Here is a 26,334-nt window from a genome sequence, read left to right as displayed (position 1 = left end):
TTTAAAATAATTTTTATTTACATATATTAACACCTTACAGTGTAAACAAAACAATGAACCTTTTACAAACACATAACCCCACCATCAAGGCCCGAACAAGTATAATTTCCTTTGCCATAAATGTATGAGTCAACCAGTAAACAATTGTCATATCCAAAATTCCTGACCAACAAAGTTGTATTGTTTTCCTTTTTCACTCTTTAAAACATATTTAATAAAAAAAACTGACCCGTATATAACAAAATCAGATCTATCAGATCACCTCCCATCCTTACCCTTCTTCATGATATGGCATCTTTGTTACCAAAGCTGAAAATCATTAGGATAAAAATTAAGATCCAGCCATTTAAGGGGTCTGTAAGATCTATTGTTAACTATTTTGGGCAAGGAGGACTGCAAACAACTAAAAATCTCTTCTGCCAGATCTTACCCAGTCAACTTTGAACTGTAAGTTTTGGATTTGCATTCTATTGCTGCTATATTTTTATATTTCTACCATACACATTTTATAGTGGTGTGTTTTGACTGTGTTGTATCACACCTCAAGCTGTGAGAAGTGGGCAACAAATAACATTTATTATTGTTGTTATTATTTGTGTAATAGTAAATAGTTACCTTTCAGAAGATTTGAAGGGGAAGTAATATACAAATGAGACCGGAGTCATATAAAATGCATGTAAACTCTAGGGAAAAGCATGTGGTATTTCAAACCTTCAGTCAAAATATGTCCTTGTATAACAAAAGATTGGCTCCAGTTACTTCTTGAGTATAATACAAAAGAGCACTTAGGGGATATATGGTCTCATATTTTACCTTTTCCATTAAAACAAACCAGGTTGAAAATACTTACTTTTCTTCCCAGATTCAAGTCAAGCTAGTGGTTTTCCTCTTTGAAGTCATACCTGTTCTGTATACAGAATGCCTTTGTAACTTCTTGGAAGTTATAACCTTAAGTAAGAGTCCAGGCTTGGCTTATTTTATCATTTAAGATTTGTCACATGGCAGTAAGAAGCTGGGACATTGAAACCTGTCTTTTTGTCTCTTGTCTGGTTGTTTAGATGTGCTGTTTTAGTAAAAATAAACATTTTATTTAGTTCAGCAGTATAGGTTGATTTTTTGAAGGGCAAATGTTATAATGTTGTGTGCTTTCAAGAATTTCTAACTTAAGGTGATCCTAACTTATTGTGACCCTGTTCCCCAATTGTGTGTGTGCGTGTAAAGGGTGTGTTATGCCAATATTTGTTTGGGGTATTCTTTGATTTTCTCTGTGGCTATTGTAATACCAATGAGCATCTCCTAAGATTTGGCTGTACATATCTGAGTATGTCCTAACATAGCAATAGAATAAAGTTAGAAAGATATGGGAATATATGTAATTCTGCAACAGAAAGGAGGAAACCATGAAAATGAACAAAATCTGACTACCAGTATTAAAAAAACCCTCTAAAGTCAGGACAGTAAATAAAGACCAACACTCAGAAGACGGGAATTCCAGGCATGAAACAATCAGGGCCGGCTAACACCTCCCAACAAAGGATTCCCCCAGGCAGGAAGCAGCCAGGCTTAGAATCATAGAGTTGGAAGAGACCTCGCGGGCCATCCAATACAACCCCCTGCCAAAAAGCAGGAAAATGACATTCAAAGCACCCCTGACAGATGGCCATCCAGCCTCTGCTTAAAAACCTCCAAAGAAGCAGCCTCAACCACGATCTGGGGCAGAGAGTTCCAGTGCCGAACAGCTCTCACAGTTAGGAAGTTCTTCTTAATGTTCAGGTAGAATCTCCTTTCCTGTAGTTTGAAGCCATTGTTCCTCGTCCTAGTTTGCAGGGCAGCAGAAAACAAGCTCCCTCCCTCCTCCCTATGACTTCCCTTCACGTATTTGTACATGGCTATCATGTCTCCTCTCAGCCTTCTCTTCTGCAGGCTAAACATGCCCAGCTCTTTAAGCCGCTCCTCATAGGGCTTGTTCTCCAGACCCTTAATCATTTTAGTTGCCCTCCTCTGGACGCTTTCCAGCTTGTCAACATCTCCCTTTATCTGCGGTGCCCAAAATTGGACACAGTATTCCAGGTGTGGTCTGACCAAGGCAGAATAGAGGGGGAGCATGACTTCCCTGGATCTAGACGCTATAACCCTATTGATGCAGGCCAAAATCCCGTTGGCTTTTTTAGCTGCCGCATCACATTGTTGGCTCATGTTTAACTTGTTGTCCACGAGGACTCCAAGGTCTTTTTCGCACACAGTGCTGTCAAGCCAGGCGTCCCCCATTCTGTATCTTTGATTTCTATTTTTTCTGCCGAAGTGAAGTATCTTGCATTTATCCCTGTTGAACTTCATTTTGTTAGTTTCGGCCCATCTCTCTAATCTGTTAAGATCGTTTTGGATTCTGTTCCTGTCTTCTGGAGTATTAGCTATCCCTCCCAATTTGGTGTCATCTGCAAACTTGATGATCATTCCTTCTAGCCCTTCATCTAAGTCATTAATAAAAATGTTGAACAGAACCGGGCCCAGGACAGAACCCTGCAGTACTCCACTTGTCACTTCCTTCCAGGATGAAGAAGATGCCTTGGTGAGCACCCTTTGGGTTCGTTCACTTAGCCAATTACAGATCCACCTAACTGTAGTATTGTCTAGCCCACATTTGACTAGCTTGTTTGCCAGAAGGTCATGGGGGACTTTGTCAAAGGCTTTACTGAAATCCAGATACGCTACATCCATGGCATTCCTCGCATCTATCCAGCACGTAATTCTATCGAAAAAAGAGATCAGATTAGTCTGGCATAATTTGTTTTTGGTAAATCCGTGCTGACTATTAGCAATGACTGCATTTGTTTCTAAGTGTTCGCAGACCACTTCCTTAACGATCTTTTCCAGAATCTTGCCTGGTATCGACGTGAGGCTGACCGGATGGTAATTGTTTGGGTTGTCCTTTTTTCCCTTCTTGAAGATAGGGACCACATTTGCTTTCCTTCAATTTGCTGGGACTTCTCCCATTCTCCAAGAATTCTCAAAGATGATTGTCAGTGGTTCTGAAATAACTTCTGCTAGTTCCTTCAATACTTTTCGATGTAGTTGATCTGGCCCTGGGGACTTGAATTTGTTTAAAGCAGCCAGGTGTTCCTGGACAACTTGTTTCCCTATTTGGGATTGGATTTCCCCTGATCCTTCATCCTTTGAAGCTGAAAGGCCATTCAATGCTAATCAAGGTGGCCAATTGGAATATTCACACTAGCCTCAAGCAGACAAGTGTTCTTTCTCCCACCCTGGACATTCCACAGATATATAAACCCCTAGTTTCCAACAGACCTCACAACCTCTGAGGATGCCTGCCATAGATGTGGGTGAAATGTCAGAAGAGAATGCTTCTGGAACATGGCCATACAGCCCGGAAAACTCACAGCAGCAACCCAGTGATTCCAACATGAAAGCCGTTGACAGCACTTATCCTAATGCAGTTCCTAGAACTTTGGCTGAGTCTTAAAAACAATTTCATCATTCCAAAAAAGCTTTCTTCTAATTATTTTTAAATGCATTTACAAAAGTTTTTAGTTTTTCCATTGGAAAAACAGAAAATATGTCCTGGGAGAGGGAGAAGCAGTTTTAAAAAGTACTCCCCTCACTCTCTTTTTGGGAGAGAGAGATTTGAAAAAGAGAGCTCCTACATTAGTCTATTGTAGCAACATGTTAGTAAGTCTGTTGTCATTTTTATCTGAGAAATTTTGATGGAGGGCTAAGTCTAGCAGACTAAATCCAAAGTTTTGTTTTCTTAGATGCAAGAATATACATAGACAAAAAAAGTAGTTGCCTCTGCATCTCTTTCCTGCAACAAGATATTTTGGCCTGGGTAACACAAACTGAAAAGAGTATTCTAAAACCCGATTCCTTGGACACGTATTAGCTGCTTAAAGGTCATGTGACCATGACTTCCCTATCTGTGGCCAAATCGATGCGTAAAGGAGGATCACAATCAGAATCAGATTTTTATCATAGGTTTTTAATGCAATGGCATTCCACCTCACTTCCCACTCACCAAAGCTATTACATGTGCAAATTCTAAGGTAAATACATTTATGTAAATGTAAATGAAATGATACCCATGTTTACCTATGTTATATACCACTGCTTTCACTTAGACATGAATAGAGGTGTAACATTTCAGCAACAGTAAACTATTTTAGGGGAGGGGAGATGAAGCATTTTAGAAAAATTAGAAAACGTAATATAATGTGTTGTCAAATACTTTCATGGTTGGAATCACTGAGTTGCTGTAAGTTTTCCGGGCTGTATGGCCATGTTCCATGTTGTGAGGACCTCTCAACCTCTGAGGATGCCTGCCATAGATGTGGGTGAAACGTCAGGAGAGAAAGCTTCTGGAACATGGTCATACATCCCAGAAAACTCACAGCAACCCAATGTAATATTAGTTTTCCAAATAAAAAGATTTTATCATAGGAACTTTAAATTAGTTATAAATAAAATACAGTTTTTTCCAGAATGCAATTACAAATGAAATGTATATATACATATATGCAATTACAAATGATATATATATATATATATATATATATATATATATATATATATATATATATTTACACACACACACACACACACAAATTGAGCTTTAAGGTCCTGAATTGTAAAGAACACCTGAACTGTAAGTGACCTAACTGGTACTACTAGCTTGCTTAGCAGACAAAAAACAAAACAAAACAATCAATCTAGAAAAAATATAAACATCAGTAAAACATTTTAAAGGTTTTGGAAAACAACATAAAAAATATTTTTGTAGGCCTTCACATTCCTCATCATGAACAACCATGAACAAGGAGTGTGGAAGGGAGAAAAACAGTGTGAGAGATTCACATCTTCTCCTGCTTTAATTAATACACTGATGGCTGTCTCTACAGAGCTATTAAATCTTCACGAAAGCCAGCCACAATCCAGAAATCTAAAACTATTTGTCTAGGAGAACAGATATCCTTATCTCAAAACACACCATGTTGTTTTGAGTTGCATCAAGTAGTACTGTGGAGAGATTAACTGCTAGAGATTTAGAGGTCAGAAATTGATGAAAGCACCAATTACTTAAAAACTACTTTCGAAGGTGGTTGCTGTCCATCATATATTGTATAAACTCTGTGTGTGTCTACATTGTGTGCATACACTCATGTACAAATGAACAGATAGCAGTATGCTAATATTTGCAGGAAATATGCTCTTTCTTTCTGTGCACCAGAATATATACTCTTGAGGCTTTAATGTTTTTAGATTTTATGACATCAAAACAAATTGGGTGAAGGCACATGATGTTTGAAAACATTTTATACATGCACTTGAGAAAAGTTTGACATTGTGTTGCATACAAGGAAATGGTGTTTTGCTTTTTCTGGAAAAGCAATCTCATGAGAGTTGCATTATATTCACTTGTAAGGGCACTTGTCCAATTTCTCTGCATTAATCCTTCCTTCTCCTGATCCTTATGTTGCCCTCCTTCAGTATATACAGGTGCTATCTAATTTGTCTCACACATTTGGCTTGCTGATAATGTTTAAATATTAGAGCCGATTGTTAGCCTTGCCTGTATTGTTTTTTTAAAAAAAATCTGTAAAAAAAATTCACATGGATAATAAAAGCAAAACCAAGTCCAATTCATACTACAGTAGAGTCTCGCTTATCCAACCTTTGTTTATCCAACATGCTGGATTATTCAACGCAATCTGCCTCTTAGTAGTCAGTGTTTTTGTAGTCAATGTTTTCAATACATTGTGGTGTTTTGGTGCTAAATTCGTAAATATAGTAATTACTACATAATGTTACTGTGTATTGAACTGCCTTTTCTGTCAATTTGTTGTAAAAGATGATGTTTTGGTGCTTAATTTGTAAAATCATAACCTAATTTGATGCTTAATAGGCTTTCCCTTAATCCCTCCTTATTATCCAACATTTTCGCTTATCCAACATTCTGCCAGCCCATTTATGTTGGATAGGTGAGACTCTACTGTAATAAAATTGCAGGGTGTGCTTACCATATCCCTTGTTGGATGACTGCCTGGAACCATTCACAGTGGTATTAAACAAGTCTCTGTTAAGCTGTATGTACTGTGTGTATTATATGTTGTGGAGTTTCACCAGGATATGTGAACTCATGAGAATGTACAGTAGAGTCTCACTTATCCAAGCTAAACGGGCCAGCAGAAGCTTGGATAAGCAAATATCTTGGATAATAAGGAGAGATTAAGGAAAAGCCTATTAAACATCAAATTAGGTTATGATTTTACAAATTAAGCACCAAAACATCATGTTATACAACAAATTTGACAGAAAAAGTAGTTCAATACGCAGTAATGTTATGTTGTAATTACTGTATTTATGAATTTAGCACCAAAATATCATGATATATTGAAAACATTGACTACAGAAATGGCTTGGATAATCCAGAGGCTTGGATAAGCGAGGCTTGGATAAGTGAGACTCTACTGTAGTAATTTTGCTTACCTCTACAACTGTTAGGATGCTGCAATTTTGGCTGCTGTACCATCTAACTCTGTTAGATCAGATAATAATAATAATAATAATAATAATAATAATAATAATAATAATAATAATAATAATTATTATTATTATTATTATTATTATTATTTTATTCTTATACCCCGCCCCATCTCCCCGAAGGGACTCGGGGCGGCTTACATGGGGCCAAGCCCGAACAGAACAATAAAAACAAAACAATAAAACCAATCAATACAAAAACCAATCAAACAATAAAGATTCAGCTGTTGTGCTCTGAAATGCTTCAGCTTTCTGGTTGACCACATGTACTCTGACAAAATAATATCACTATATCCCCAGGGAAAACCCATCAATATACGTCACATACTAGTGTATAAGTTGGCCATTTGAAGATAAATTTTTGTTTGTGGAAAGTGGAAGCTGCATTCAGGAGATGGGTAAATAATCACCAGACATAGTTGGCACACCAATACTGGTGCTTCAAACTACAGAGACACAATCTGCTCTGATTCTAACAAAATTGTTGTCATGGATAGCTTGGAAAGCGATGATGAGGACATGCTGGTGGAAGGCTCGGCAGTTGAGCTGATGCCCAGCAGCTCCTTAAGCCAAGCTTTGAAGAAGCACCTGTGGAAGGGGCTCCTATTTCTTAGCCTTCAGAACAAGTGCAGGTGAGTTCCTCTGAGCAGGTTGAGGAAGAGATCCAACTTTTGTGGACCTGCGAAAGAGAGGTCTCAGCTGCTTAGGTCCCTGAGATTAACTGAGAAGAAAGTTTACAACAGGTAAAAGTTGTGATTTAAGGAGCTTAGGGGTGGCACTTTGTTGCTGGCTGCAATGTCAGTTCTACAAGTTACGACCTTAGACTCTTGCTATCTCATGTTTCCTGAACCCTGGATGAAGACATCAAAATTCAGTACTGTATCTATCCATATACAGGCAATCCCCAAGTTACAAACAAGATAGGTTCTGTAGATTTGTTCTTAAGTTGAATTTGCATGTAAGTCAGAACAGGTACAACCAAAAACAAAAAAAAGTGCTAGTTTAATTGGGAGCCATACTGGAGTATTGTCCTGAAAGGATTCTAATCAGTAAATCAGTTCCTGAATGATAAATCAACACTTATGGAAATCCTGTTGATCCAGTGGGTCTGTTCCATGAGACTAGAAAGCTGGTTTACCCCATTGTGAAAGTCTATAACACTATATAACAAAATTTGAAAAAAAAGTATGTTCCTGGTTTGAAAGTGTTATTTCCTGTTTAATTATGCGATACTTACTTTGAAAATAGTTGTTATGCTTCAGAAATTTTGTCTTTGTGGCTTAGGATAGTATTAATTCTTTCAGTCTAAGTGCTTCATTTGTAATTTTCCTTAATGAAAATATACATTTTTTAACCTTTGTGTAGACTGCTAAAACAAAGTTTTGCAGTTTAATACATTTTCCATGTTTTTATAATAGGACCAATTTGGAAATGACACTTATAACCCAGGAACAAAAATCATGCTACATAGTGTAATCAAACCTTCTTTGTGAATATAATTTTAGTGGGGTGTCAGCATTTTTTGACAAAGTATTTTGCATTTAGAGAAGAGGTTCTCAATATATAAAGAAAAAACAGGGTAATAAATCCTGGTGACTAATTTGTGCATATAATGCAGAAACATTTCTTTTGATGATGCTTAAAGAAATAAAAACCATATATGATAATCTCTTAATTGTCTGTTTTAGATCTTTTGGAGTGTGGTGATTAGAGCAGTATGTGGTAGAGCTTCTTGTTTGATGTTCTGTAGAGGGTTTGTTTTCTTTGACCTCTGGTGGTAGACAGCCGTTTGAATTATTTTGCTAACATGTATCAAGAGTACAGTTAGTAAGGCAATATCATCATTTATTATTTGTAAAAATGAATTAACTTTAACATTAGAACAAGCTAGGGCCAGATCATACAAAGCGGAATATGCAGTTGTGCTGTGTTATCACAAGGGGGCACAAATGATCTAATATTGACTTAACCTAGCCCTAGCTATGAAAAAAGACCATTATTATATTATAATGGCACAAGATCTGGTTTATCTATAAATTATGCATTGGCAATGCAAAGCATTAAAACACAATGTATCTTTAAGTCAGAACTAACTGCAGCACTTACCTTGTTTTGCTATAAATACACAGTAATGCAGAATGAATTGTTTATTATCATTAATGGAATGTTTAATTCATATTATCCTTCACTGAGGCAAGGAAGCCAAAGGTGAAGGCTACCATGCTGATCATTGAGGGTGGGAGTTGTTTGTTAGTGCATTTCGGGTATGTCACATTTGAATTGCACATTGCCTTTGCCTGGTTTGCAACTTTTGCTGCTTTCAGTTATTGCTATTATTATATATGCAGTGCAAGACTCCCCACCCCCCACCCCCAAAAGGCAGGTTGTAACCCACAGGGAGCAAAGAGGGCTGGTAACACCCAGTAAACAAAAGAGACAAAGCCTTGGGGTGTTGAAAAAGATGATTTTATTCTTATAATTAACCCACTGCATTTTGGCCTAGTAATATTTAATAGCTTTCTTCGGGGACTTTTAAAGGATGAAAGAAAGAAAAAAGACAATACAAAAACAACAAAAATACCACAAGAGACATGATACAATTAGAGCACTAATTCTCTCTCTGTGTGTGTGTGTGTGTGTGTGTGTGTGTGTGTGTGTGTATATTGTACGTAAAATGTTTCAATTTGTAAAATACCTATGAATCCAAATCTATATACAGTAGAGTCTCAATTATCCAACACTCGCTTATCCAGTGTTCTGGATTATCCAATGCATTTTTTCAGTCAATGTTTTCAATACATCATGATATTTTGGTGCTAAATTCGTAAATACAGTAATTATTAGATAGCATTACTGCATATTGCACTACTTTTTCTGTCAAATTTGTTGTTAAACATGATGTTTTGGTGCTTAATTTGTAAAATCATAACCTAATTTGATGTATAATAGGCTTTTCCTTAATCCCTCCTTATTATCCAACATATTCGCTTATCCAACGTTCTGCCGGCCCGTTTATGTTGGATAAGTGAGACTCTACTGTATATAAAAATGTACTGTTCATTTGTAGGACCGAGTTAACAACAAAACCACTGGGCCAAATCACACCAAATTTGGCCACAGAACTAATCACTTTCCAAGGAGTGACCATAAAAAAAAAAACATAAACAAGGCCAGAAAAATCCCCCAAACAAAAAAACATTATGTGCGTGCGCAACAACTCTCCCGCTTATGGGGGCAACCCCATCCGCCATCTTGAAAGTAGCCACTATCAATCAAGCTCTCGGGACAGCCAAGGCGAAGAGGCAATGTGGACAAAAGCATGTTCCGTTTGCTATGGGTTGGGCACGGGTGAAGGATCTGTTCCAGCAAGAGGAAGGCTCCGGGTCCTCGCCAGGCTTCTCCCCCACTGAGTACTTGGCCTCCTTCCTGGCTGCTTCAGCCTGCCTCCTCCCAGTTGCCTCCACCTCCCTTTCTTTCCCCCTATTCCTCCTTCTCCTCTCCACTTCCTTCGCCGTGCTGCTGTCAGGAACACATCCTCCACCCGCACCGTCCACAGCAAAGGGAACATGCCTCCTTCCTCCACTCGGCTGCCTTGGGAGAAGAGAGGCTCGAATGCAGCCCCAAAAGCAGAGAAGGAGGAAGAGGAGGAAGAGAAAGAAGGGAAGGGGCTTCCCCCTAAGCAGCAGCCCCTGTCCCAACAGAAGAGTACCTCGCTCCCTGAAACTTCTTCCTTGGAGGAGCTGCTGCACCAAGGTTTCAATGCTCTTTGGATGCGGGTGAACTACAACTCCCATATGCCTATATTCACAGTGGCCCATGCAGCAGGGAGAACTACAATTACCATTATGTTGGGTCAGTCCCCCCTCAAACCCCAGCAGTATTCAAAGTTGGTAATATAAACCACAGAGGAAAAAAAGCATTAAGGAGAAGACAAAAAGCAGCTAGGCTTCCAAGCTGCGAGGCTATTGAATGCAAATCAAGCTGGCCAAACAAAGATTCCCCTACAAAGGAAGTAGCCAGGCTTCAAAGCTGCTCTTTGATTGAAGGTGCTACTCGCCTAACAAGGTTTCCCCTAGGAAGGGAAAACACAGCCAGGGATTGGAGCTACAAGGCTATTCAGTGCAATTTAAACAGGTCAACAAAGGATTAACCTTGGTAGAAGGTGGCCAGGCTTTGAAGCAGTGATATTACTCTGTACTATTGAAGCTGACCAACCAAAGATTCCACTAGGTAGCAAGCAGCCGGGCTTTGAAGCAGCGAGGCTATTCATTGCAATTCTAGCAGCCCAAAAAACCATTCCCCTAGAACACAAGTACCAAGGCTTCCGAGCAGCAAGCCTATTCCGTTGCATCCCAGCTCACCAAACAAGGATTCCCATAACAAGAAAATGGACAGGCTTTGAGGCTGGAAGGCTACTCACTGCTATTCCACCTGGCCAACAAAGGATTCTCATATGCCACAGCAATGCGTGGCCAGGTACCGCTAGTAAATTTATATAAATACAAAGTATTACTTGCAGTGAAACTTTGAAACTGCCTGCAGGGATTCCAAAAAGAATGTTTCCAAAGCTTGTGCCTGGCAATTGATAGTTTGAGAAGGGAGAAGTATCACAGCAATTCTAGGGATATGTGAAAACTCAAGTTTTAAAAATGGATGCATTCTAGATCCACATTTATACCACAGGGGACTAAAAGAAAGTTTCTCAAGCACGCAAAAGCACAGCTCCTTAAAGAAGTGACCTTTAAGGGGCACCTTATCTTCTGTTCCTAGTACTGCAAAGATGTTCCCCTACATGAGTTTTTAAGACTCTGCTCTGGATGTTTTTCCTATGTAATTTGTTGCAGGAACCCTTGATGGTACAAATCACTCATAGAGTGCAGTAAGTTGAAAATTGTTTTAGGTGTATGTTTCCCCCCCATTGTGATCCATAAACTCTGTGTATTTGCAATAAGTTCAATGACCACAGGAGTGACGGCCTCTTGGGCCTGTTGCTGGTGGTAGACTGTTAGGAATGGCACTTTGATATGTTCATTAATGGGTCCCAAATGTTGTTATTATTATTTTATTGTTAGATATGTTATCAATCAGTAGGGTTTTTAAAAAATATGCAGACTGCCCCCAAGTTATGAACAAAATAGGTTCTGTAGGGTTGTTCTGAATGCAAGCTTTGGATAGCACAGAGAGTCCTGTGGAGTTTGTTTTGCTGTCTAGGCCCCTGTTCAGAAGATTTCACCACACTTTCTGTCCCTGTGGTAATTGAATTTTGAAAAATTTGGTTTGTTGTGCAAATAAGGATTGGAGAGAAAGCTTTAGTGGAGACACCCTTTCCAAATGATAAGTCCAGGAGTGAATTTTCCTTGTGAGGGGTAGATTTCTCTCACTTCCTGTTGTCTCACCCCCTTTCTTAACTATGAGTCGTTTGTAAGTTAGATGTTTGTAACACAGTCTTGATCATTCTTTCCTAACAGCAATGTTCCAAAATTGATGCCATTAGAGTAATAGTATAAAACTGGGTTTTATGTATAAAACTGACTCACCGACAATTTTTTCAAATCCTCCTGTCCAACTAAGGAACACATTAATTAATAAATCTATACCAACTTATATTATTTTTATAAGGACTGGTAGGGGTAATAAAATCTCACTCAAAACTTTCGATATATAGGTTGGTTCTACCTGGCGTCATGGGACTAGAAAAACCTTTTTCCTCCAGAATGAGAGGACTCTGCCTAAAAATGAAATGTATTGGATATTGAGACTTGATGCATTAGTCCCTATGCTCTAAATATGGATTTAGATTATATCAATCTACAGATATATCTTCCAACTTTCCACTCTGTTGTAGATTTTGTATGATAAAGACCCCCTTGGCACCCAAGAAAACAGATATAATGCTTTGCCCCTACTTCTTGAATGAACTATCTGTTGCCAGGTACAAGCCTTGAAGCACTCTTTTTGGAATGCATATGGATTTAAGGTTGAGCTGCAAATAATATTTTGTATTTGTGTAAGTTTATTTAGGTTAACAGGTGTGTGTGTGTGTGTGTGTGTGTTTGTATGCACTCTTATCTTTTAATGATCCCCGAAGAAAACCATTAAGTATTTCTGGGCTGAAAGATATTGGACTAATTGTAAATATCATTTTTTTTCATTACCTTGAGATTTTGGCTCTTCTCTACAGCCTGCAAGAAACAACATCATAGTATATGAAAAGTTAACAGTGGAAGAAGTTGCTGAGGGAGGGAAAGGGAACAAATGCCAGTAAATGCAGTCGCTATTACTAAAGTTGATTACTCCTGTGAGTCGAGTTGAAAGTGAGGATTAAGAGATTTGGCCAAAGCTACAGAGAAAAAGTGAGTGTTGCAGTGGTATCAGGAAGATTGAAGAAGTGGTCCTTCACATAGAGGAGTCCAGGAAGGATTTCCTGGTCTTAATTGAGGCAGCAGAAGATGGAGGAAGTTTGAAAAAAATTAGCAGAATCATTTAAATGAGAGGACAGAAGGATTGAAAGAATCAAAATGGGGGTTAGGAAAATTTCTGTAAATAAGGTGAGAAAGATTAGACTTGGCAGACCCTTGAAGAGAACTTTGAAGGTAAAGATAACTCAACATGAACAGGGAACAAATGGCTACATGAGGATTTCACTCTCTTTTTAACCTGCAGAAACTATTCAGGGAAATGGCAGGGGGTCAGTTGGAATTGTCTCCCACTATTGTATTTTGGACCCCAGGAAAATGCCACCAAACTGCATGTGGTCCATATGTGTGCTGGACTGCAAGAAGCCTTTATTTTATTTGCTTTATTCAGGCTTCAACATTTGAAACTTGTTTGTGCTTGTTCTCAGTACTGTATCTGATTGGGAAATGTCAGGGTGGAATCCTTCCACTCCAAAGAACAGAAGTGTGAAAAGTGACAAGTACGTATGTGGCAACTTGAATGGTAGAAACAGAAGTTGAGTTAACTTTGTTGCATATTACATTATTTATGTTTAATCTTGAAGCAATGCTTAATAAAGTGTTAACTTAGAGCCATGTTGACAGGATGGCGTTAATTACACCAATATGACAGTATCATATCACCTGAACACAAATCTTCATGGATTTTCATTTTAATGTCGCATTTTTACAATGTAGACTGTAGTTTGCTGCACAGAATGGAATTTGAAATTTAACACTCACTTCCTGATTTTCAAAGCAATATGCACTTTCATATATAATACTAGCTGTGCCTGGCCACGCGTTGCTGTGGCTTATGGGAATCATTTGTTAACCAGGTGGAATAGAAGTGAATAGCCTTGCAGCCTCAAAGCCTGGCCGTTTTCTTCTTATGCAAATCCTTGTTTGGTGAGCTGGAATACAATGGAATACACTTGCTGTTTGAAAGGCTGGGTACTTGTGTTCTAGGGGAATGGTTTTTTGGCCAATTTGAATTGCACTGAATAGCCTCGCTGTTTCAAAGCCTGGCCACTTTCTATATAGGGGCATCCTTCCTTGGGCAGCTTGAATGGGAAGGAACAGCTTTATGGCTTCAAAACCTGAGGGTTTTCTATCTAGGGGAAATCTTGGTTGGCCAGGTTGAACAGCACTGAATAGCCTTGCTGCTTGCAAGCCTGGCCGCTTTCTACCTTGTGGAATTCTTGGTTGGCCAGGTTGAATAGCAATGAATAGTCTCAGTGCAGCAAGTATGAATGCTGTAATTAGTCACCTTGATTAGCATTTAATTGCCTTGCAGCTTGAAAGCCTGGCTGCTTACTGCCTGGGGGAAACCTTTGTTGGGAGGTGTTAGCTGGCCCTGGTTGTTTCCTTTCTGGAATTTCCCTGTTTTCAGAGTCTTGCTCTTTCTTTACTGTCCTGATTTTAGAGATTATATTGTTCTGTATTATTATAGCACAGTAATTTTAGATATTATATTTATAATCTTATATTTGTTTAGAACTGGATTATATGAGGCCCCTTCTACACAACTGTATAAAATCCACACTGAACTGGAATATATGGCAGTGTGGACTCAAGATAATCCAGTTCAAAGCAGATACTGTGGATTATCTTGTCTTGGTATTCTGGATTATATAGGTGTGTGGTAGGGCCTTGAGTCTACTTCCATATAACCCAGTTCAAATCAGATAATCTGTATTTTATAGGCAGTGTGGAAGAGGCCTAACTGAACCCTGGCTGTCCCTGGCTGGAGCCTACCCTTCTAACTGGCAGCAAGGGGAAAAACAGTTCATCCTCTAATTTGGACTTTATTTTTCTAGGGTTTTTGTTTTGTTTTGTTTGAATGACTATATCTTTTGTGGCCAAATTTGGTGTGATTTGGTTCAGTGGATTTGTTGTTTACTCCATAATAAAATGCACATTATATTTATATATATATAGATTATCCATTCAAACAAGGGTCTGGAACACTTGATCTCACTTCATCTGTGAACTGGTCCTGAAGTCACTGTGAATCAGGAAGAGTTTTAATACTGATACTTCAATATTTTTCATTTGTTTTTAATATTCAAACTTCTGCTGATCAATGTTGCCATTTCTTTGTCATTCTGTTTGTGGGCCAGTTAGGTAGAATATCACCCTATATTGTATTCTAAGTTCAGGATCTCCATTTGTATGTGTGTTTGTGTCAGGATCTCCCATTATGTCTATATGTGTTCCTGTGTGTGTCTTTCTCCCAGGCAGATGTGTAGAGCTGTGAAATTCATTTGACATGTGTCATTGCAGCTGGAAAGGGGTAATTTATCTACTCATAAAACACCAGGCATTGGGTAAAGGAATTCCTGGCGATTCATTGACCAGGCACGTTTTAGCTTAGACCCAGTAAGGTTGGTGCATCACACGTCTAAGTCTTGTCAGCATCTCTTGTCAGTGTTTCCCCACCCCACCCTACCCCCTAATGCCAATATAGATTTCAGAGCAACCCTAAGTCAAAGGTTTAGGATAGGGGTGGATAAATGGCCTTGGAGGGCTGTATCTGAGGCTTAGTTTGGGGACCCCTGATTTAGTGTGTTGAAATATCTCCAATACTTACTCCAGGACTAGCCATAGCCCTTTTTACTGAGCTGCATTTGCATTGCTTTATATTTAGACTGATGTTGAATAATGCAATTTTCTCATCCCTGCAGGTTAGGCCAAAGACCCTGATTCCAGAGAGCCTCCCAATTTCTCCATGCAGAGACCAACTTTCCAAACAACCCCCGACGTTCCAAAAGGCAACTGTAGTCAGCATCAAAAATCCTACTCCTGCCCTCCCTACTGCCAATAATACCGTTAGCCATGTACAGCCTCCCAGCAGTCAGTCGCAAAGTATCGCTGAGCCGACAGCTCTTTCCTCACCCCTGAGCAGTGCTGGCGTAGCCTATGCCATCATCTCCACAGCACCCAGCAATGCAGCTCCGATCAGCAACAGTGCAGCTGTCTCAGTGGTCAATGACAACATTAAAGTCCAGCCACTCCTCATCAGTGCTGACAGCAAGGTAGGTTTTATTTTTTAACCAACTTGAGTTGTGCTTTCAAAATTATTTTGGATTTTTCATTCTTCAATAAAAAATATTCTTGTAAAATTATGAAAAACATAAGGAGTGAAATTATAGCTATTGAGTTTGGGCTAGCACAGGGGTGGGTGGCCAACTGCAAACTTTATGTAACAGTTTTCAAGCAGGAGGCACTGGTGTACCCAATACTATTGCAAGTGATGTCATGTGATTTGGTTTCATTTTTGGCCAACTTCCAGCCAATGTTTTAGGGATTTTTTAAAAAGTTTGGGTGGAGCCAAAATTATATCAGCTTTGACCCATTTTGGCTGGCCTAGTGTGTAAATTAGCCCAAAATATAAATTTGAGAGTTCTGGCATTTGTGTGTGTGTGTGTGGGGAAGGGGGGGAGGTCAGGACTGCTAGCTGAGGCTACATCATGATCATGGATGCTACTTTTCTGTTGGGAAGGAATACTGTTTTTGAGACGAACTCTGTTTCACAGTGTGTTCCCACTGAAATTTTTGGGAATTGGTGGTAATAAAAACATCTGATGGCATCAATAGAAACCCTGCAGGCAAAAAATATCTCATTAATTCTCATTTGCATATGAAGTTGAAGGCCCTCTGTGGCTGTTTCAGACATTTTTGCTACCAGGTTCTAGTCATAATCATCCTGTCCTTTTCCCAGCCTCTTCAGCAGTTCTGTTTGGTTTTCTTACCTAGCAAAAATATACATTCTGTTACTGCCACAATGTTTTCTTCAGAGTTCCCTTGGAAGAGCCATATCTCTCCCCTCATATCAGCTCAAGCTACCGTTTTCAACCTTTTTTTTTTTAGTCTGCCTCATTTTTTTTAATCCAATTGTTTTGGACTCCCTGTCATATAGTATTTTTTCCCAGGGGTCACCTGATCCATTGTGAGGTTCTAATCCCAGCCATTCTCTCCATGTATTTAGGGTGGACTGTAAAATGTTGAATTCATTGTCAATATTTTACAGTCTTCTAGCACGCTAGCTCAGTCGGTCACTGTTAGATGCCTCACCACAACAAGCATACTAAACTCTGGATCCTTTGTAGAATAAATTGCATGCAGTAAGTGCCCTGTTTTACACATATTTTATTTAGAAACAGAGCTTCAAACATAATCCATAAAGAGGCATATTTAAATCAATAAGCTATTTAATGCTGTGTAGTGGCTTCTCTGTAGCTTTGCAGTTCTTAACGCTGAGTCCAGTAAAAGTTAAACACATACAATAATATTGGCTGTAAAACACAGGTATACAAAAAAAAACACAGTTAAAAAGATATCAGTGCAATGAATCTGAGATACTCCTTAGGAACAACAGTCACCTCTTTGGGTGAAATGTTCCGTCATGAGGATGACTGAGAAAATTGCCATCCTCAGAAGTAGTCCTCATAATCATACCTCATGCCTAAATTTTATTCTCAGAAAGGTTCATAGGGGAGAAGATGCTTAATGTAGATAATCATTTATAGGACAGAAAATTACTAATGTTATTGTATTGTTGTTTATAAATACAATTTATTTACATAAATAGCTGTTTCCATATTTAGTATAGCTTTGGAACATGTAGCTATTTATTTCAAACATTAAAATAACATACGTAATACAGTAGAGTCTCACTTATCCAACACTCGCTTATCCAACATTCTGGATTATCCAACACATTTTTGTAGTCAATGTTTTCAATATATCGTGATATTTTGGTGCTACATTCATAAATACAGTAATTACTACATAGCATTACTGCGTATTGAACTACTTTTTCTGTCAAATTTGTTGTATAACATGTTGTTTTGGTGCTTAATTTATAAAATCACTAGCTGTGCCCGGCCACGCGTTGCTGTGGCATTGTCTGGTGGTGTTGGTGAGAAATTGTTGAGGTAGTAGTGGTATTGAATGTCTGTTGTATGGTTGTCTTTATGTTTAGTATGCATTTGGTTGTTTGTGTACTGTGAAAGTGGTGAGGGTAGAGGGGGTCTATGTCCCTGTGTAGTATTGTATAGTATTTATACATTGTCCATGTGTTGTGAATGCTTATTATCCAACACATTCACTTATCCAACATTCTGCCGGCCTGTTTATGTTGGATAAGTGAGACTCCACTGTATATTTATAATCTTGTATTATCTGCTTAGAAATGGATTATATGAGGCCCCTTCTACACAGCTGTATAAAATGCACACTGAAGTGAATTATCTGGCAGTGTGGACTCAAGAAAATCCAGTTCAAAGCAGATAATATAAGATTATAAATGGGTAATATAGCTGTGTGGAAGGGCCTTGAGTCTACACTGCCATATAATCCAGTTAAAATCAGATAATCTGTATCTTATAGGCAGTGTGGAAGAGGCCTGAGGCCTAACTGCCTGTCCCCTGGGCTGAGTAGGTTGCTAGGAGACCAAGTGGGCGGAGCTTATCCCTCTACCTGGCAGCAATTGGATAAAAACAATTATTCCTTTCCCTGTAATTAGGACTTTATTTTTCTTTTCTTTTTGTTGTATCAACCTAGAGCCGTGGATGATGGGTTGTGTTGTCAAATTTCGAGGTTGGGGGGCCTGTAGTTTTGTTGTTTTGTCCGCTGCCCTGATGCCATCACTCTTTTATATATATAGATAACCGAATTTGATGTTTAATAGGCTTTTCCTTGATGCCTCCTTATTATCCAACATATTCGCTTATCCAACGTTCTGCCGGCCAGTTTATGTTGGATAAGTGAGACTCTACTGTACTTGCTTATGAATTGGACTGGAACTTCGACATGTCTGGAAGCTATATGGTTCAGAAAGACTGTCTTTTATGATGCTGCTCAGTTAAGTTTTGATACTGATTGGAATCTTTCTTATTTTATTTCTGTTTCTACCCTACCTCACTGATACGTTCCCTGTTCAGTTGTCCTTCAAATGCCTTTTTGTTAAAGATTAATAATGGGTGACATTAAAAGTTTGTGCAGAGCAATGTATCTTGGTCAGAAGATGTTGCTCCACTGCAATTTTAGCACCAAGTGGCTGGCTAAAAACATTAGTCAGTGTATGAAAGGTGTGCAGTTGATTCTGAACATATGCAGAACATATTTATGCACAACTGAATCACTAAATCTTCTCTGATTCTCCACATCCTATCTAGAAATTAAGCTTCAAGAAGCACATGTTTTACTCACATAATTTAATTGGGCCTAGATTTTTTTAAAAGAAAAACACAAAACATGAGGGCACAATTTAAATAAGTTTTGTCTCCAAGTTCCAACCTTACCGAATTTCTCAAACGTGATTACATAAAAAGTGGAATAATTGAAAAGCAGGAGGGGGGAGAGATAATGCATGAGATAAGGAACTGAAGCAAGAGGAAAACTTTCCATTTCATTATCAGAGTGTCTAGTATGGGATGAGCAATAATAAACTGAGCAAACAAAAATTGATTGTAAATTAATTCATTGGAGCAAATCCAATAATAATATACAAGGTTGTATGGTGTACAATAATATACACTAGAACCTAGAATAAAAAAATAGTATACAAGGGAAACTGAAGAGAGTCACAATGCACTTCTCACCCCCAAGAAAGACATAGAAGTCAAGGGGAGTCAGGTGCATCATGTAATTTAAGGTCTTTTCTGTAAAAGGCTGTGGTTGCTTGACGGTGAAGAAAACACATCACCACCCCATTCCAGTCCAACGAAGTCTCACTGTTTCTTCTTTTCCAATCTTCACTTGTTGCCTAGAAGAATTACTTCCCAGCCATTCTTCTACTGTGATTTCTAGATGCTTTTAATCTCTTCCTACAAGAAGCATGCTGCCCTATGTATCCCTACACACTGGGGGTTTTTTTTTTGGCAAGAATTTCCTTCCTGTGTAACCAAATGTGTGGGTGTGGCCAATGTGGAGGGTCTGAAGTTGTCACGTCTGCTACGGGCTTCCTTGTCAGATCTACCAGAAGACCCACCAATTCCAACAAATTGCAATGTTGAAAAAATAATTAATCTGTTGTGCACATGATTGACTTCATTGTTAATTGGGTCACATTCTTGAGAAAAATGGAATGTGTTAACAATTTAGCAAGCTAATTAGCTAGTATTTGTAAGCTCTGGAAATGCATATTCAAATGAATCATACCAGTAGGATATTGTTCATAAACAGAAAACAGATGAAAAAGAAATGCATTTGAAACAGCATTTGAAAGGAAATTACAGTAGAGTCTCGCTTATCTAACCTAAACGGGCTGGCAGAAGGTTGGATTAGTAAAAATGTTGGATAATAAGGAGGGAAAAGGAAAAGCCTATTAAATGTCAAATTACGTTATGATTTTACAAATCAAGCGCCAAAACATGTTTTACAACAAACCGACAGAAAAAGCAGTTCAATACACAGTAACGTTATGTAGTAATTACTGTATTTACAAATTTAGCCCCAAAATATTGCAATGTATTGAAAACACTGACTACAAAAACATGGGCTACTAAAAAATTGACTACAAATTTAGAATTGCTGCCTAGAGAAACAGCTGTGGATCCGGGCAAGAGGCAGACTGCTTTGGATAATACAGAACGTTGGATAAGCGAAGGTTGGATAAGTGAGACTCTACTGTATTTCTTTTGTTTTCTTACTTTGTTTTGGAGATTCTATTCATGGTCTATTGAATCCATATTACATCTCACTGGAATTCAGATCAGTAAAACTGAATATTTCTTCTGTTTGTAGACTTTGTACAGATGTGAGGACATTATTTCATGCTCTATCATTGTGTTGCCTTTTCACAAGAGTATAATTGATTGAGAGTCTTCTATTTTATGAAGGAAATAGTATTGACTCCCATTCTAAGCATTTCTTTTATATATTTTTACAGGTTATCATCATTCAGCCTAAAGTTCAAACCCAAACAGAAAGTAAGGTGGATGTTAAGAGACCTTCTGAAGAGTCAGTTCAGGGACCCCCTGCTACCAAAAAGAAAAAGGAGGAGACTCCAGAGGTTAATTTTTTTTACATACTTGATATACATAAAGGTGCTGAAAAGGCATTTTTAACACAAAGGTTAGGTATATAAAATAGTCTATTGTGATGGATAAGTGGTGTGACTTATTGAAGGGATGTGCTTCTTCAAATTATTTATTCAAGCAGGGGAGACCGAATAATTTAATCAGTTTTCTCTCTAGTATGATAATGTGTTTGAAAAAATATGCAGTATTCACAACTCTTCTGCTCCTTGACATGGTTGTTTTGGAAAGGAGTTGCTGAAAATGAAGATCACCACTGTTCTCAGTTGTGTTTTTCCGAAACTTTAAAAAATGGATCAATTTTACCTGGCTGCAGCTATGTTCTTCTAACATAGAAAAAATGGACAAGTCATGTAGTGGCTGGCAAAAAGTACAGTTACATGGGAAGAAGTGGAACTTGTTATGTTCTGCTGACGTAATCGTTGGCTCAGGTGCCCTCAACCCTCTTATGGACAACTTGCGAGGGGCAACAAAGAGATAACGCTTGACTTTGGGGGTATTAATATCTTCAGGTCTCTGAAAAATTGAGGCATAAAAAAAAGACTTCAGGAGTATTCTCCTCATCTAGTTTTTCCATCAGATGAGATGTCCATTTTTTGCATTTGTTCGTTTTCAGCAAATCTTTGAATTTTTTAGCTGCCCCTACCTTGTTAGATACTTTACTTCATTTTACAGGTTTTGCCAACTATAACTATATAGTTAGCACAAGTGTGGGCAAAGTGCAATGTTTGGGCCCCATGTGGCACCTCAAGCTGTTTTTTTAGCCCAAAGAGAGTCAATCCTTTCGCCTCAAAATGACCTCTAGGGTCATAGAGACCATTCCCACCATGTTTGGAATACAATGGTTTTCAAAATAATCTAATTTTTATCATTTATTCCTCAAAATGATTAATAACAACAACAACAACAACAACAACAACAACCACCTTTATTTCTATCCCACATTTTTTATTAAAAATGCAAATGAATAGTATTTTGGGAATTAAAATGTAATTTAAGGTTGTCTGAAAATTCAAACCTCACCCTGTTATATAAATAGGTTTTACTGGGCATGCTAGAGTTATTTTGATGATCAAATTTAGGAATGAAGTACTGAATATTAATAAAATATCATCTCATGCTTGTAATGAAGCTGTATGTGATGTACCCAGCCTAGCTGCATGTAGATTACATTTAGTGTATAATCCAGTTCCAGTGCAAGGTACGCTCTGGTTGAGGTTTTAATGCTACTTCAGTTTCTCTGCAAAATGTTCTATAAACCTCAGTTTTAGTGTTCACTTTAGAAATAGTCTAAAATTTACACAGCTAATAACTTGTGCCAAGACACAATTCCTGGAGCAATAACTTTTAAGAACAACTCTTAAACAATATAACTGTAGATCTTCTTGGAAATACTGTTATAAATGAAATAGTAAAATGGGACCTAATAATATGAGATATTGAAGAGTATTGTAGAGTAGGAGATTGGGGAATGGTACCCTGTTGCTACTACTTAAATTGGGCAAGATGAATAGCTACCATTGCAAGGGTGCCTGCATAGAATAGATTTCCACTTATTTTAACTTTCTGCTAGCTGAAATCACATAATACATAAATGATTTTAGCTTTTAGTCATACCTAGGAACTTCACTTTGACTTTTTTCATTGGAAAGTAATTTCAGTAATAGCTATAATAAACAATCAATTGCTTTTTTTTTTCCGTGTCAGGAGCAACCGGAGTTGCTTCTGGAGTGAGAGAATTGGCCGTCTGCAAGGACGTTGCCCAGGGGACGCCCGGATGTTTTTGATGTTTTTACCATCCTTGTGGGAGGCTTCTCTCATGTCCCCGCATGGAGCTGGAGCTGATAGAGGGAGCTCATCCACACTCTCCCCAGGTGGGATTCGAACCTGGCAGCTTTCAGGTCAGCAACCCAACCTTCAAGTCACTTAGTCCACTACGCCATCTGGGGGCTCCAATCAATTGCTTAACCATTTTGGTAGCTATCTTGTTATTATTCATCTCATTAGTCACAACACTACACTTTATAGCATTTTCTGTGTGTTGTAAACACTTCATATGTATTAGCCTAGCAATCCTTACAAAAAATTAGTTTAGATCCATGGGGAGTAATGCCTTAGTAGCCCACATGAAACTAAGCAAAGAAGGACCAGTAATATCTTTAGGAAAAGTTTGAGACTACCTAATAATTTCATGACAGTGGTGAGGCTTGAAGGGGTGGGGGGAGAAAACGACTGTTTTGGTCAGTAAATGAAATGTGCAGCTGATATCATCATCACTTATCTATATATATAAAAGGGTAATGAAATTTTAGCCTAGGACAAAACAACAAAACTACACATCCCAGAAATTCTAAACTTGGCAGCACAACCCCTCATCCATGCCTCTACGTTCATACAACAAAAAGAAAAGAAAAATAAAGTCCTAATTAGAGGGAGAGGAATAATTGTTTTTATCCAATTGCTGCCAGTTAGAAGGCTAAGCTCCACCCACTTGGTCTGCTGTCAGAAGGCTAAGCTCCACCCACTTGGTCTCCTAGCAACCCACTCAGCCCAGGGCCACTTCAATCAGGCCTCTTCCACACTGCCTCTAAAATACAGATTATCTGATTTTAACTGGATTATATGGCAGTGTAGACTCAAGGCCTTTCCACACAGCTATATAACCCATTTATAATGGACTTAATGTCAGGGGAAAACCTTTACCCTTTACCTTAACTACCACCAATTCCTCAATACTTTATTTCCCATACCACCAGACTTCGCCACAGCAACGCGTGGCCGGGCACAGCTAGTAGTAGTATAAATTACAAGGAGAAGGAATGCAATAAAAAAAGAATGTAGTGACTATACTCGTTTTAATGTAATATACGTAAATTTGCTGGACTAACATGACTACTTGATTACGTTTGATATTTCAGTGCTTCTCCAAATTTTACATTATAATTCTGTTCTAAATGTTTCTATATATCAGAGTTTGTCCAGTGCAGTCAGTTCCCAAGTCACTTTTGGTAGCCACTCCCTGGCGCCCTGCTGATACTATCATCTGAAAAATCTTTTTACTCAGGCCTTGTGTGCCATCTAGGCGGCATGGGGGCAACTACACTATCCTTTTGGCCCTCCTGAGCTGTTTCAGGTTGAGGGAAGGGATTTTTTCCCATTTCAAAACCAGAAAGGACATTTGGAAATTTCAATTTTTCATATATATATATATATATATATATATATATATATATATATATGTTCATTTACAGTATTTTCCACCCTTCTCACCCCAAAGGGGATTCAGAGCAGGTCACAGAACATATATATGCGGCAAACATTCAGTGCCGTGTATACACTGACAAGAAAAACAATTGTACATAGATAGGCTTTCCCCATCTTCAACAACGGTTCCGGCCATGTTTGAGGGTGTGTGTTGGTGCTGTCACCCCATCACCCTGTTGAAGAACTCTGTTAGTAAACTTCCTCCTTGATCAAATTGCCAGCATTTTTTCTGGCATTTCCTTATGGGTTCCTTAAAATACCTCCCAGCTTTTAAGCGGTACCTATTTATATACTCACATACTTTATCTACTTTCCATTTCCCCATATTTAGTATCCATGTTATTATTTTCAATGAATCAACAATCATTGTTGCTTATACTATTATTCTTTTTAAAGTGTGCTTATTTTCTGGCCTTGCATAAAGTAGTATTTTGAAGCAATTTAAAGAAGATACAATCAGAGCTTGGGAAAGTATTTTTAAGATTACATAGCTGTGCCTTCTGCATATTAAAGTGGAAGCGAGAGCCAACAGGAGTGTTAGTTCTGTTGGACGTCTTAGTTATCAAGCAGCAGAGACTCAGATCTGTTTCTTTGTCTCCCTTTGTATATGTATGCTAAAAAACAAATATTATAGCTTTCCCATTTGAGTACATAGGCTTTGCTTTAATTTATTTTGTTCTCTGATTAAGCTTTAGTTGATTAACATGCATTTATGCAATTAGTATAATTAAAACTAACCGAGTAATTAGTGTAAATGCATGTAAAGGCAACTAGAACATATAATTACAACACAAAATGTTCTTTTAAAAAAGAAAGTCCTTACTGAATTATGCAGAGAGATGTGCGGCTGATTTCTTAAAGTACAAAGAAATGGATATCTTTAGTGTATAAAGGAATGCTGAAAAACAGATCAAGCAGGCTAATGTTTTCACAGCAAGTTTTAAAAAGTAGTAAGCTAGAAATAGCCTTGTTATCTATAGCTGAAAAGAGAAAATCAGATGCCGAAATTTCATTTAAAATGCCATGGGCTATAAAATTCCATAGAGAAATATGCAACAGTTTACAACATGAACCAGTTATACACAGTGTACACTAGTTAGTTATACAATTCCAAGGTTTCCGTAATTTGTATTTTGCCCTTACTCTAAAGGAGCCCAGGGCAGCATTTCATCTTCACAGCAGCCCACCAGTATTGGTTATGTCAAAAGCCAAGCTATGTGTTATAAGAAATGTAAGAGCAGCCCCATGTCTTTCTCTGATGTTTGATGCTGGTGTCCTTGCGCTTTGGGGTTCCCTGGCTGCTCCATGCCATTTTGGGAAAGGGGGCTAGGGCAGAGGCAGACACAGATTGCCTGGATTTTTAAGTTTTACTAGAAGATGAGGGAGAGACATAGGTATGTGACATAGGTATGATACTTAATTTGGTGTCGGACTGATCTATCTGCCCATTTTAGAATAGCCCCATTCTCGAGGTGTTGCCAATGCTATATTGCACTTTGTCCATTTCAACTGTGAAATTACCTTCCCCATTTCGGCACATGTTGCACTTTGCCTGGGTTCAATGAATTAGTTTCCAGTGTTAATATTGTATGTTTTATGTTGATTTTAACAATTGTTTTTACTGTAATTGATGTTTTTATTGGATAACTGTTTTATTGCTGTGTTTTGATATTTGATTGTTTTATTGGGCAAGGCCCCATGTAAGCTGCCCCGAGTCCCTTCGGGGAGATGGGGCAGGGTATAAAAATAAAGTTATTATTATTATTATTGTCTTCATAGCAGTCTCACACCACTTTAGACATTTAATTCCAGCTGAGCTTTTTGTGAAAGATGGATAGTCCAAAGCACCCTGCATTCCATATCTGAAGCTTTAGCCCCTGTGTTCATTGTTACTAACATTGTCAGATAGTTATCCCTGTCAGTGGATTCATCAAGCCAAATTTATGTGCCAGTGGTTTCACTCAAAACTTTAAAATGTTTTATCATTTATATTTTAGACCAGGGGTCCCCAATCTTTTTAAACAGGGGGCCAGTTCACG

The 26,334-nt window shown here is 38.3% G+C and overlaps 2 protein-coding genes and 1 long non-coding RNA gene across 6 annotated transcripts in view; 2 read left to right on the top strand and 1 right to left on the bottom strand.

Moving 5' to 3' along the window:
- Nucleotides 1-26,334, bottom strand: part of LOC100556446 (proline-rich protein 5) — a 224,284-nt gene that overhangs the window by 17,095 nt on the left and 180,855 nt on the right. The window lies entirely within an intron of this gene.
- The window catches only part of phf21b (PHD finger protein 21B), a 225,715-nt gene that overhangs the window by 174,063 nt on the left and 25,318 nt on the right, over nucleotides 1-26,334 (top strand). For 3 of the 4 annotated variants that reach the window (XM_062981958.1, XM_062981955.1, XM_062981957.1), the window contains 2 exons: nucleotides 15,674-16,024; nucleotides 20,884-21,006. In XM_062981958.1, the coding sequence (XP_062838028.1) occupies nucleotides 15,674-16,024; nucleotides 20,884-21,006 (474 nt within the window). The remainder of the gene's footprint in view (nucleotides 1-15,673; nucleotides 16,025-20,883; nucleotides 21,007-26,334) is intronic. The other variant, XM_062981956.1, reaches the window with a different exon arrangement.
- LOC134299342 (uncharacterized) lies at nucleotides 4,601-11,687 on the top strand. The gene is made up of 2 exons (XR_010006530.1): nucleotides 4,601-10,707; nucleotides 10,783-11,687. It is a non-coding gene; the product is annotated as an uncharacterized LOC134299342 (long non-coding RNA).

The sequence above is a fragment of the Anolis carolinensis genome, chromosome 5 (genome assembly GCF_035594765.1).
Source record: "Anolis carolinensis isolate JA03-04 chromosome 5, rAnoCar3.1.pri, whole genome shotgun sequence".
NCBI lineage: Eukaryota > Metazoa > Chordata > Lepidosauria > Squamata > Dactyloidae > Anolis > Anolis carolinensis.
This window is presented reverse-complemented; position numbering and strand designations above follow the sequence as displayed.